The sequence below is a fragment of the Gekko japonicus genome, unplaced genomic scaffold, assembly GCF_001447785.1.
Source record: "Gekko japonicus isolate JY-2015 unplaced genomic scaffold, Gekko_japonicus_V1.1 scaffold1896, whole genome shotgun sequence".
Lineage (NCBI taxonomy): Eukaryota > Metazoa > Chordata > Lepidosauria > Squamata > Gekkonidae > Gekko > Gekko japonicus.
Window position 1 is genome coordinate 105,305 of NW_015174324.1, and position 13,125 is coordinate 118,429.

A 13,125-nucleotide genomic window follows, 5' to 3' on the forward strand; every position below is an offset into this window, starting at 1 on the left:
AATGATGGTAAACACTAAGCTGGTAAGACAACATATTAAAAAGAGCAGCAGGATTTTTTTTTAAAAAAAAAGTTTCCTCAGTATTTCCTCTGATCAACATTTTTTAAAAAACACTGCTAGTTTTGTAAATTTTGAAGGGGAAATCATATTATCTTGGCAACTAGATCAGTTACTAGTAAAACTTTATTACTTAACATGCAAGAAAAACTAAAAAGCCCATGTGCCTTGTAAGACCAGCTAAGCTTGTAATCTTGCCTAACACAGGGCAAAGGCCACTGGATTTAAAAAACAGGTCTCTTCATTTCATCTCCTTTGTATTTTAAGTGCTATACCTCAAAGCTTTCTTCAGTGCATTTTGAATACTACATACTTTACAAAGCCTGGTACTGACTTTGAGCTGTACTGTGTAGGTTTTAAAAAGAAGTTGAAGTAATAACATTGAACCTATGTGATCTTAGAAGTTTAATCAAGAAGTTCCAAAATGACAAGTGATAATGAGGCAAGCTAGTTTTTACCAAAAAAGAAAAGAAAAAAGCCATATGGATCTTTTTAAAGATATACTACAGTGCCATTTGCTCTTTCTAAAACTTGCTCTTAACTGAGGTTTGATCATGAAGAAATTGAAAATCCAACCCAAACTGCTCCTCTATAATCAAGATGTGTATTCTTCAATAAAGGAAAAACATCTGAAACAACCAACTATAGTACCAAAACATGGGCTTTTGCACAACTACATTAAAGTCACAATTTTCTTTTGACAAGGGAAACTCAATGCTGCACTTTTTAATGGCAACCACTCTAATTACATGGCCTGCAACCTAATGGTCTCAACTGCTTACTGAATACTTCAGCACATCTATTTTATTGTGTTCCGCAGGGCCTGTAAAACGGAGCTCTTCCACCAGGCCTTCGACTAGGAGCTGCCACTAATAACATCAATTATATTAGTAACATCAATAAAATCAACTGAACTGGAGAATACGAACTAACTATGCCGAACGCCGACAGGGGCCATTTTTTGGGAACATCTATCATGGCCACCGGGTTATTATTGTCACCAGCACTTTATTTTCATTTTATTCTATTTTATTGTTGAGCTATGCTTGTCATGTTTGTGTTTTAATGTGTTTTTAACCCTTATTGTAAGCTGCCCTGAGCCTGCCTGTGGAAGGGAGGATGGGATAAAAATTGAATAAAATAAATACATAAATAAATAAATTTATCATAAATACTGCCTAACCAAATCATTCATGGTGGTATACAGTTACAGTTATTCAGGCATAAAACATACATTTTTTTTAAATAATATGCCATTATTGAAATTGAAGAATTACAGCTTGAGAAGGTCGCCATGATAAGATCAGCTTTCTCTGTGCTATCATTGTGAAGGAGGATGAGCAGTGTACATATGTGTATATGCACATGTACACCCAGGCTTTTAGAACACATCTAAAAACTGGTCTAGCTCCCAAAATGAATTTGTCTGGGTTGCCTATATTTAAAATTTTGGAGGGTCGATTGATTCTTTCTTTCTTTCTTTCTTTCTTTCTTTCTTTCTTTCTTTCTTTCTTTCTTTCTTTCTATCATAGATCAGTCATGATTGACACTCATAGTTATCAGCACATTTGCAAACAATAAAATTTCCAGGCAGCAAGGCAGGCTGATTTCAATAGTAGAGACAATTAATAAGAAGACTTGACCAGCTGCTTCCTTGTTGATCTTGTTGAGGGGCAAAATTTGGCCACCTTAGAGGTGATTTTGTTAGAACAATATGAAAGAGGGGAGGGAGATATTAAATTCATCAGATCTGCCTGGAAAATTTAATAGAATTTGAGTTATTAAAAACAGTAATAACATGGGAATAGTATAAAAAGATAAACAAGAGAAAGTTAATAAAATTAGTAACATAAAATAATGTTAAAAGGAGAATCATACAATTCAGCTAAAATAAGTTTACATTTTCTAGTAGCTAAGCAACAAAATTTTGCCACAGCATAAGTCACTGAGCTCTGAACGTCTTCTAAGAGGAATTTACGAAGGACTTCTGGCCTAAAGTCAAGATAAGACTGCAGAGGGCTAAATCTAGACAGAAGGGGTAGTATAAGATGATCTCATTCCTCCTGATAGAATCTGCAGAACAGGAGGACATGCGTAATTGTTTCCACCATATTAGCCATGCATGGGCATATACGTTCATGCATTGAAACTCGAGTGAATTTACCTTGCAGTACAGCAGAAGGGAGTGCCTCAAAACAGGCTCTGGAAAAGGCCCTTCTATAGGGTTAATAGGTAATGTTAACTAAATAAGGGGCAACAGTAAAATTAGGCCAAGATTTTATATTTCTGTAGTTCTTGGGTTGTAAAGCTTCTTCATTTTGTGATTCAATATCACGAAGCCTCTGCCTGACAGCTTGTAAAGGCTTCCATAGAAGAGATCTTCTGGGAATAGGCCAATCTGATTTAACTTATTAAGAATTTGTGAGGACCAGGCAGGGTAAGGATCTGAGGCTAAAAGGTAAGGTAAGGTTGATTGCTGAGTGAAGTTATTTCATCCACAAACAGCATATTACTTTAAGACAAGTTTCAGTCCATAAACTGGGTCCTCCAAAGTGGGGTGGAAGGGGAAGAAGAGAAAACATGGGATAGCTGGAGGGTGACACAAAGTAAGTACTGAGAAAGTAATCCAATTTACCAGTTGAAGCTAGCTGAGTAAAATACTTGGGGGGGGGTGCCATCCTATAAGTACCAGGGAGACCATGATGCTCTATAAATTATTTCAGATTATAATATTGTCTTGATTTAAACACGAGAGCTGTGTTGCATACTGTATTGGATTTATTGCAGACTTTATTGCAGACTATGTTGCAGACTTTATTGAATTTTACCTGGTTGGAATATAAAAGAAGTTTGAATTTCCTGCAGCTCGGAGGTGGCTTTCAGTATGACTGGGGATCAGAGGATAAGCCCCTCCCCTCTGGGATCAAAGTTTTCCGGCCCTGCCTACGGAAGGGGGAGGTGCTTTCCCAGGAGTAAGGAGTCAAGGACTGCCCCACTCCTGGACCACCGGAGAATTTTTAGTTTATCTCCTTGCTTCTCCCACTAATCGTGGTTAAAGTAGAAGATGGAGAGGAAGTTTGTTGCCAGTGATGGTCTTTAGAGTCTCTTTTCTTTGGAGAGTCAATGTTTACTTGATGCTGGCAATTCCTGCTAGCACATAAAAGTTTACTCTAATCTAGAAGTGATCTCTTCCTGTTCAAGGTTGGGTAAGTCCACAAAAGAGGACAGAAGGTTCTCTTCTACTAAAGTTTCAAGAAAGGAATTTCCTGAGTCCTTCCTAGATCGATGAACCAAGTTAGTCCTCCTCACTGGCTCTAAACATGGCACACCAGCTAATCCATCTTCCAAAGGTCTGTCTTTTGCCTTTAAAAAGGTAGTGTCTTTGTTTTGATTTCCCAGCAATGTGGAACACACTAAATTTTTAAAAACTCGGATTGGCTGAATTCCTTTAATTATTAGATCATCCTTCCAACAGGGTAGAATAGAAGGAATCCTAGAGCTCCCAAATGACAGCATGATTCTTTGTGTTTGGTTCGAGCTCTGGAGTGGCTCTACCTGAATCAGGTCTCTAAAGGGAGCTTTCATCTTTAAGAGGGAGTTTAGATGTTGTATCACCTAATATTTGAATTTACAAACAGGGTTTTGTCCCCTATAGCTGCTTATAGCTAGGCATACTTTGCTGGACTGTAACTTGAATTGGTATGCTGAGCCTTTATAAGAGCTAGAAGTCTGTCCATATGAAGCAGCTAGCTTGGGGCTCTTCAAAGACGTATTGCTCCTATAGGTGCCATCATCATCATCATCATCATCATCATCATCATCATCATCATCATCATCATTATTATTGCAGTTGATACACTCATTTGGGCGACAGTAATTGTTCAAAAGTTGTTGGAGCAATTTATCTATCTTTTTTTTTTCAATTTATCTATCTTTGAGTTCAGGGAGCTGATATTCTCAAAAATCCTCTTGACTGTGTAAGCAGTCAGATATACTAGCTCCTTCATGCCACACTCAGCTCTCCCCTCTTTACAATCATTTTCTCTCTCTGTTGCTGTTCAGCTCATACTTATTCAGTGTAATCAATAACAAATCACAGTCCTTATTCGATGTATACAGTCCCTGAAGTTTTACTTAGCATTGCTACAGTTATTCTGGAGACAGAGACTGATAAAAAGGTATATTAAAAGAAAATGAAAACATGCACTCACGTTGTGTGTCAGTTCAAAGTATTTCTGACAGGCCAACTGGTAATGCATACCCTTCACCAGGTCCAAAATCTAGAAAACAGAAAGGGAAGAATCAGTTAAGAATATTTATAACAACTAAAATATTCCATAACCTTTTCAAGTTGTGTCACAACTGACAGGTACAAGACTTTATATTCCATAAGGTTCCTAAAAGTGCTAGGATAAAATAAGTTAGATCAAAACAGCTGCAAATGGAGCTCTGGTCCTCTGGCTCTTCCTCTTCTCCTCTGTATGACAGATCTTATGTTCCCAAAAGATACTCCCAAGGACTGAATATAGTGTAAGTGGCTGCAACTGGAAAGAGGATTCAGCAGACTCCCCCTGCACTAGTAGGTTTCATGAACCTGACCAAGTTTCACTCTGCTTAGAAAAAGACCCTGACACAGAAACTACTTGTTGCTTTACAGACAAGCAGAAAGTTAGAAGCACTGATTATACAGCAAGATTCAGGTGGGTCTGGAGGAGCAGAACAAAATTTGAGTCCAGTGGCACCTTTACGACTAACAAAGTTTTATTCAAGGTATGAGCTTTTGTGTGCACACATACTTCATCAGACACAATGAAATGAAATCTCCACAAGCCCCACTTACAGGGAAAAGAAGGTGGGGGGCAGCCGTTAGGAACGGCCAGTCACAGCCAAGATGCATAAGTAGGGCTGAAATTGGATCAGGTGGCCAGTAAGATAAATAAATGGCAGAAAATGAGCACGTAAACACAAGGGTTAACAAAGAGATGTGAAAACGACGCTAGGGTAACAGCTGCCCCCCCCTTTCCTGTAAATGGGGCTTGAGGAGATTTCATTTCATTGTGTCTGACGAAGTGTGCTTGCACACGAAAGTTCTACTTTGAATAAAACTTTGTTGGTCTTAAAGGTCCCACTGGACTCAAACTTTGTTCTGTTTTTACAGCAGTTAATGGTAGAAAGTGCTCTCAAGTCACAGGCATAGAGTTCTTAAGGTAAGAGACATCCAGAGGTAGTTTGCCATTGCCTGCCTCTATGTAGAGACCTAGGGTTTCCTTAGTGGTCTCCCATGCAATACTAACAAGGGCTGACCCTGCTTAGCTTCCAATATCTGATGAGACTGGGCTAGCCTTTACAGCAGTAAGTCAGCATAAAATCTCATATGTGGCTTCAAATTTAAAACCAGGACCTGAATAACAGAAATATGACCTAGTCAAGTATAATGTCAATATTTGTTTTGCAAGTACAAATTGTGCTACCATGTAAAACACTTAAGATTAAATAAGGGGAGTTGCAAATAGCCCTGTTTCCACTTTCTGTACAAGCTGTATTCAAAATAAATTGTTTCTACCAGTGCTCCTCAGAACAAGAAAGGGGACCTCCTGTTTTAACTACTATTAGCATGTTCCTATCTCTAGTAAATGCAGTCTGCTTTCCAATTCTACCTCATGTAATCTCTTCAGTCCTGAATAAACGTTCTTATCAGCAAAATGCAATGCCATTTGAAAATTCAAGTTGTATGTCATTTTTGCTCCACCATTATATAATTAAATTGTATATTCTCTGCTTATCAAACACAAAAAATGGTTGGAGCTAAGAGATAACCTCAGTGGAGAGAAAATTCTTGAGAAATGCAAATTTCCAGACCCTTTCCCAAAAGCTGACTTTTCTGTGTCAAGTGCAGCAATAAACTCAGCACAAACCCCTGTTGTCCTCATTATTGAAGACTGCCTTATAGTTACTGACAGATGCACAAATAATATTTGCTGAATATATCAAACCACAATGCTGCCAAGGAAGCATTTACTGGGTCTCTTTTGCTGTTACAAGTGCCACTGATTAAATGTCTGCCTTTCCTGTCACTTTCTGTTAAACAGCATGTGAAGAGCATGGCAGCTAACCAACGGAGTACAAGAATCTGTCAATTTGCTTTAGAATTTTTTTAAGCATTTGGCTTCCGGTTTTTGTCGCGGCGAGGACAGACGGCCCCGGGAGAGCTCCCATGAAGCTGTCTGGATCGCCGGATTTGGAGGGGGTTTAAACTCCTTTGGAGCCCGCATGGACCTCCCTGTAGAGGAGGCTAAGCAAGGGGCTTGATCTGGGACTCTCCATGAGCAGCAGAAAGTGGATCGAGTCCAAGATCACCCCGAAGCCTGAACCTGTGGGAGAGCATCTATGGACTCCATAGCTGCGTAGCTGTGAATGCAGAGGTGAATGCAGCTGAATTCATACAAAACTCTAAAAGAAACCCTAACACCATACTTCTAAAGCCTTGAACTGAGAGGAGATTCTTTATTCTGTTCTAGCCCTTCAAAAAGAAAGTGGAAAAGAGAGAGGAGGAGGAATCCCCCCCCCCCACTTCAGAAGCAGCTTGGAAAAGTACTACTTTAATACATATAAAATACCTTTAAGGGCCAAGAGAAATGGTTGATGTCTGGATTTAACAACCTCTTGATAGACCTAATTTTTTCCTCAAGCATGATTTGATGTTTTGGGACCCTGTGGATTACAATTTTGGATATCTGAACATTTGGATCACACCCCCTTCTTTAAATCCCCAGTTGGAATTATAATTTGACTATACTATGGATCTATAAAAAGATATTTAATTGGATTACAATTTCTTGTAACTTTGCATTTGGATTACAAATCAAAGATAAAGTATTTATACATTTTGAAGAAAGAAGAAAAGAGAAGCTTATAAACTGACTGGAACTAACTTTCATTTTCTAAATATCACTTCCTGAGAGGATGTGTGTATTGGGAACTGTTACCGTTTTACATGTTGTTCCCACCTAAGTACAAACTGTTCCTGAAAGTAATGTAAACTGCTGATAACCCTTTCTGTGTTTATACTGAGAGTATTGGTGTTTCATTTTTTCCCCTTCTTTATAATACAGTAAGGGAATTTAAACTTAAAGGGATTGACTGGGAGGGGGCTTGTGTATATTAAGCGATTCTCTGGTCTGAATATTATGACTAGTGTACATTGTAAAGGGTGTTGGTTTAAAGTAATTCAAAATATATTTAACAATACAGTTAATAACATAATTGATAAGAAAGGTAAACCTCTCACTGGCCCATCTCCTGGCCATCCTAAATTGGTAGCTGCCAGTTTGGCACAGATTTCAGCAAAGGAACTGCAAAATCTTATACAAAAGGCTGTAACAGCAGCTGTCAATCCAATTCAAGTTCAACTAGATATACTTTCACAGCAAATGACACACCAGATGACAGAAGTACAAAAACAGCTTAAAGAACATTCTCAAGAAATTTCTTCCTTGGCTAAAACTGTTACCCAAAAAGAAGACAAATCTGGAAAGATGCAATTCAAAGTAGAAACAGTAGGAAAAAAGCAAAATTCCATGGAAGAAGCTCTCATTAAACTAGAGCTGGATAAAGCAGCATATATTTTAAAATTGCATAATATTCCTGAGAAACAAGATGAGAAACTGAAATTTGAAATAGCACAAATATTGACAGAATACATGAAGGCAGAAAATACAGGAGAACTCTATAATGAAACTGATGTTGCATATAGAATGAACTCTGCATATGCAAGGAGAAATAAACTGCCAAGAGAAGTGCATGTTAGATTTCACAAAAGAACAATAAGAGATGAAATTCTGAAACCAACAAATGAAACACCTCTACAAATAGAAGAAACAGAAATCAAAATTTTAAAGGAAATTCCATGGAGAATGAGAGAGAAGAGACTATATGGACCTTACAAGCATTGCAAGATACACCAAAGAAAAAGAGATGGACTTTTAATACATTTTTATTGAAATATTCAAAAAATTGAAACAGAGACAAAAAAAGAATTTCAAATATTTTTTGAGCAGAACATCCATCCAGAGATTTCCATTCTAACTGTATGGGATGCATTTAAGGCCTATGCCAGAGGTTGGATAATCAGAATCAGCGTGCACAAAAAAACAGAAAACAGAAAAGTTCTCACAAATCAAGGAGCAAATTAAGAAACAGGAAGAAAATTTGAAACAAGACCCATCAGCTGAATATCTAAGAGTGAAAGTAAAGCTATTACTACATCAAACATCAAATGAACGGCCTATTGACAGAAGAAATAGCTAAAAAGATTACTTATGCAAAACAAAACTATTTTGAAAATGCTAATAAATCAACCAGATGGTTAGCATATAAACTATGAAAAGAAAAAGAAAAGAGAAGTATAAAGATTTTAAAGGACAGTGAAGGAGAAGAAAAAAACTTACCCAAAGATTTTTAAAAAATAATTGATATTTTATAGAAAGTTATACCAAAGAGGAGATTAAAGATTTTTTGCAGAAATATAACAAAAAAATTTTTTACTGAAGAGCAAAGGAAAAATCTTAAATGACCAAGTAACCATGTGTGAAATTACAGCAGCAAAAAAAAAAAGAAGAAGAAGACGAAGGAAAACACCAGGCCCTGATGGATTACCGGCAGAATTCTATCATGTATTTGAAGATCAAGTGGCACTACCTTTAAAATATGTAATACAGACCATAAGAGCTGAAGGTAAAACACTAGAAACTTGGAATGAAACCTTAATAACACTTATAGACAAGCAAAACTCAGATGAGAAACTAAAAACTATAGACCAATCTCACTATTAAATGTGGACTATAAAGTCTATGCTTCAATTTTAGCTACAAGACTGAAAAAAGTATTGACACAAATTGACACATCAAGACCAAGCAGGACTTCTTCCAAAAAGACAACTTAGAAATAATGTTAGAACAGTCTTGAATGTTACTGAATACTTATTTTGAAGCACAACCTTATTTTGAAGCGGCCGCTGCGGCGGGACTGGCGCAACCCGCGCCGAGTTCTTTGAATCGAAACAACAAGGAACAGGGTTTAGGGAACACATTTGGGGAGCGGGGAGACCCTGGTCAGAAGCCCCAACTGGTCAGGAAAGGACGGGCTCGAGGGAGAGACAGAGGAAACCTAGCGTTCAATATGGGTATCCCCGCAGAGGTTACCGATCAGACAGATACTTCTACACCCACGGTTGCAGGAGTTAAGGTTAAGAGGGTAGAAACACACTATGATCCGAACACGAGGATGAGAGGAAACACATGGAACAGGGAAGGAGAGGAGGGATTGCACATGGGAAGCACATGGGGCTTGAGGGGAATGATTGTAATGCACTGCAAAATAAAAGAAGGAAACCCATAACACCGGAGAGGATGGCAGCAGAACGTGGAGACTGAGAGAGATGAGAGGCGATTCTGCTGCGGGCGTTAGCTGGAGTGTGGTGTAACACCCGGTGTGCTCGGATCTGAGGTGTTTGTTTCCGGACTTAGAAGACTCCGACCACGGCGACCGGGCATACGGCGTCTGGGAGTAACCTGAATCCTGACAATAACACTACAGAAATATGGTCAGGTTGTGGGTCTGAAGATCAACTTGACTAAAACAAAAATGTTAACAAAAAATATGACGAAAGACAAACCCAGCAGTTACAGGAAAAATCAGGTTTTGAAGCACAAGAGTGAAATATTTAGGTATAAACATAACAAATAGATGTAGCTCTTTGGTGAAAGATAACTACATGGAACTTATGCAGGAAATCCCAAAGGACCTGGAAAAATGGAAAAGCCTAAAAAACCTTGATGGGTCAAATAGCCACAATAAAAATGAATATTCTACCAAGACTGATATTTCTATTTCAAACAACCCCAATCCTTCAAAAAACAATAATACTTTAAAGATCTGGAGAAAATGATATCTAAATTTATATAGCAGAATAAGAAACCAAGAATAAAAATGAAAGCCCTACAAGATGCAAAAGAAAGAGTTGGATTTGCGCTATCTGATTGGCTTTTATATTATAAAGCAGCAACCCTGATGTAGCTAAAATAATGAATTATATTAGAAAATACCAGATTATTAATTTTAGAAGGACAAGACCTATTATTGGGCTGGCACGCATTATGGAAAATCAGGAGGACACAAATACTTTAAGCAGCATACTATTAGGAAATCTTTAATGAAAGTATGGGAGAATGTTAAAAGACTATTTTATATCAAGACGCTGGGGGTAGACACTGCTGGGGCAGTTTGAATACTTAGTGATGCCTTTTGGCCTCCAAGGGGCACCCGGTGTGTTCATGAACTTGATCAATGATGTGTTGCACAAGCACCTGATCAATGGGGCATTAATTTATGTAGACGATACCTTTTATATTCACAAGATAAGGACTCCCACATGAAGTTAGTCCAGGAGGTCCTTGAGATTCTGTATGAGCATAAACTGTTTGCTAAACTGTCGAAGTGTAAATTCAATCAGACGGAGGTTGATTTCCTGGGCTTCCACATCTTCCCTAGAGGTGGCTGATGTGCTGGGATGGGAGGCTCCTTGAACCCAGTGCCAACTCTAGTCTTTCTTAGGATTTGCTAATTTCTATAGGGTTTTCATCTTGAACTTTGCACAAGTGAGCTTGCCCCTTACAGACTTGTTGAAAACTAAAGCGAAGGGGCAAGACTGTGCCAAGCCTGGGGCACACTTGGAATGGACAGCTGAGTGTCAGGAAGCGTTTGACCAACTCAAAAGGCTGTTTACTTGCGAGCCCATTCTAAGCATCCTGACAAAACCAAAAAGTTTATAGTACAAGTGGACACCTTGGACATCGCTATGGGAGGGCAACCTGCAGGAGGAGTCAGATGGGCACCTCCACCCTTTAGTGTATGTTTCTAAAAAATTCAGTGCCACTGAATGGAACTGAGCAGTGTGGGACAAGAACAAGGAGCTGCTACTATTAAGCTCGCCCTATCCACTTGGAGGCACTGGTTGGAGGGGGCACGGGTGCCATTAGAAGTATGGACTGATCATAAAAACCTGGAGGCACTGCGCACCCCCCGAAACCTGAATGCCAAGCAGCTACGGTGGGCAGAGTTTTTCTCTAAGTTCCATTTCACTCTCCACCACTTCCCGAGGAAAGCCAACTCTCTAGCAGACGCCCTCTCCCGCCTCCCTCAACACGCCAGCCAGAGGGAGGAAGTAATGGACTCTGTGTTCACACCCTCCCAGTTGGGAGGGGCTGTCACCACCAGGAGCCAGGTGAAAGGGGAGGTGGAGAGGCAGAAGGAACCTTGGGCTGCCAAATTCAAAGTGGCGTTCTCGGAGGAGAACAAATAAGAGACTGCTGCTGATCCAGCGATCCTCCAAGGAACCAATGGCTGTTGGTACAGGGAGGGGCAGATTGTTCGTGCCCACAACTTTATGGGGTGAGATTATGCATTTTGGGCATGAATCAAAACTGACGGGCCATTATGGTTACTTAAAAACCCTCCACCTGCTGCAACGCCAGTTCTGGTGGCCCCGCATGAGATTGGACATTTCTCTATATGTGGGCTCTTGCCAAACGTGTTTGATGGGCAAGCAGCACCCAGGCAAGCCACTGGGTTTGCTCCGGCCTTTAGAGACTCCCAATCAGCCATGGGAGGTGGTCTCAATGGATTTTATTACTGACTTACCCCCGAGCAAGGGAAAAACTGTGATTTGGGTGGTGGTAGATTTGTTTTCCAAACAAGCGCACTACCCACCGCCAAAACCCTTGCTAAAATGTTCATGCAGCACATCATGAAACTACATTCCCTGCCAATCAAGGTAATATCAGACAGAGGAGCCCAGCTTGTTGCCAAGTTCTGGAAAGAGCTCATGTAAGTTTTGGGCATTGAGCACGGCCTCAGCAGTGCTTATCACCCAGAGACTGACGGTCAAACCGAACATGTCAATCAAATATTGGAACAATTCCTTCGATGCTTTACTAACTTCCAACAGGATGACTGGGCTGAATTGTTACCATTTGCGGAATACAGTTACAATAACTTGGTCCATTCATCAACGGAGTTGTCTCCTTTCAAGGCTTTGTACGGTTATGAGCCCCCCCCCTCCTACGGTAGGGGCACCTGATCTGCCTCTGGGCAACCTGCACACCTGGTGGCAGGGACTCCAAAGACATTGGCCTGACATGCAGAAAACTCTGAACAAAGCCAAAGCCAACTATAAGGCCCAGGCCAACAAGGGCAGAGCCTCTGAATCGGACCTTCAGCCTGGTGACTCTGCATATCTTTCTACAAAGAACTTGAAGGGCCTACAGCCTAGTAGGAAGCTATGCTGGAGATATGTGGGCCCCTTTACAGTGGTGCGCAAGATCAATGACGTGACTGTAGAGCTTGATTTGCCTAAATCATTAGGACATATACATCCTATATTTCATTTCAGTTTGCTGAAACGGGACCCTGGGCCGAATGCTTGGAGACCTCACCCTTCGCTCCCTCCTCCTCTGACTGTGAATGGTGAACTACATCACGAGGTTGCTCAAATTCTGGACTCTAAACTGAAACGAGGTTGTCTTTTCTATTTGGTTCAATGGAAGGACTTTGACCCATCGTGCCACCAAAAACCGGAAGTCACTCAGGACAGCCCCTTTTGAACTCTGTATAACTTTTACCTCTCCCGCCTTAAGATCAGTTCTGACACTGAATGTCAGATGTCCTACCTTTCCTGTCTCCAATAAAGCTTTACTCTTTGGAAAGAAAGTGTGGAGAACTGATTGTTGTGGGACTCTGACACCAAATGGATTTCACCACTGGAAGCTTTTTCAAACCTCAACCTGTTTCAAAAAAGTATGCTGCTGAGATATGAAGACTTACTGAATAATAAAAATGAACTAAAACTAACAGAAAAACTTAAAGAACAGGAAATTAACTTAAATTGGTGGGAAAGTGCACAAATAGATTAGCTAAAGATAAACTGGGGGTTATATAAGCATAACAGAAATGGATAAGATATTATTACATGCTGATGATAAACTAATTAAGAAACTGTATATAATAATGTTA

The 13,125-nt window shown here is 39.8% G+C and overlaps 1 protein-coding gene across 1 annotated transcript in view; it reads right to left on the reverse strand.

Moving 5' to 3' along the window:
• PRIM2 (primase, DNA, polypeptide 2 (58kDa)) overlaps positions 1–13,125 on the reverse strand; it is a 110,193-nt gene that overhangs the window by 4,036 nt on the left and 93,032 nt on the right. The window contains exon 12 of the mRNA XM_015424234.1: positions 4,269–4,337. Within this exon, the coding sequence (XP_015279720.1) occupies positions 4,269–4,337 (69 nt within the window). The remainder of the gene's footprint in view (positions 1–4,268; positions 4,338–13,125) is intronic.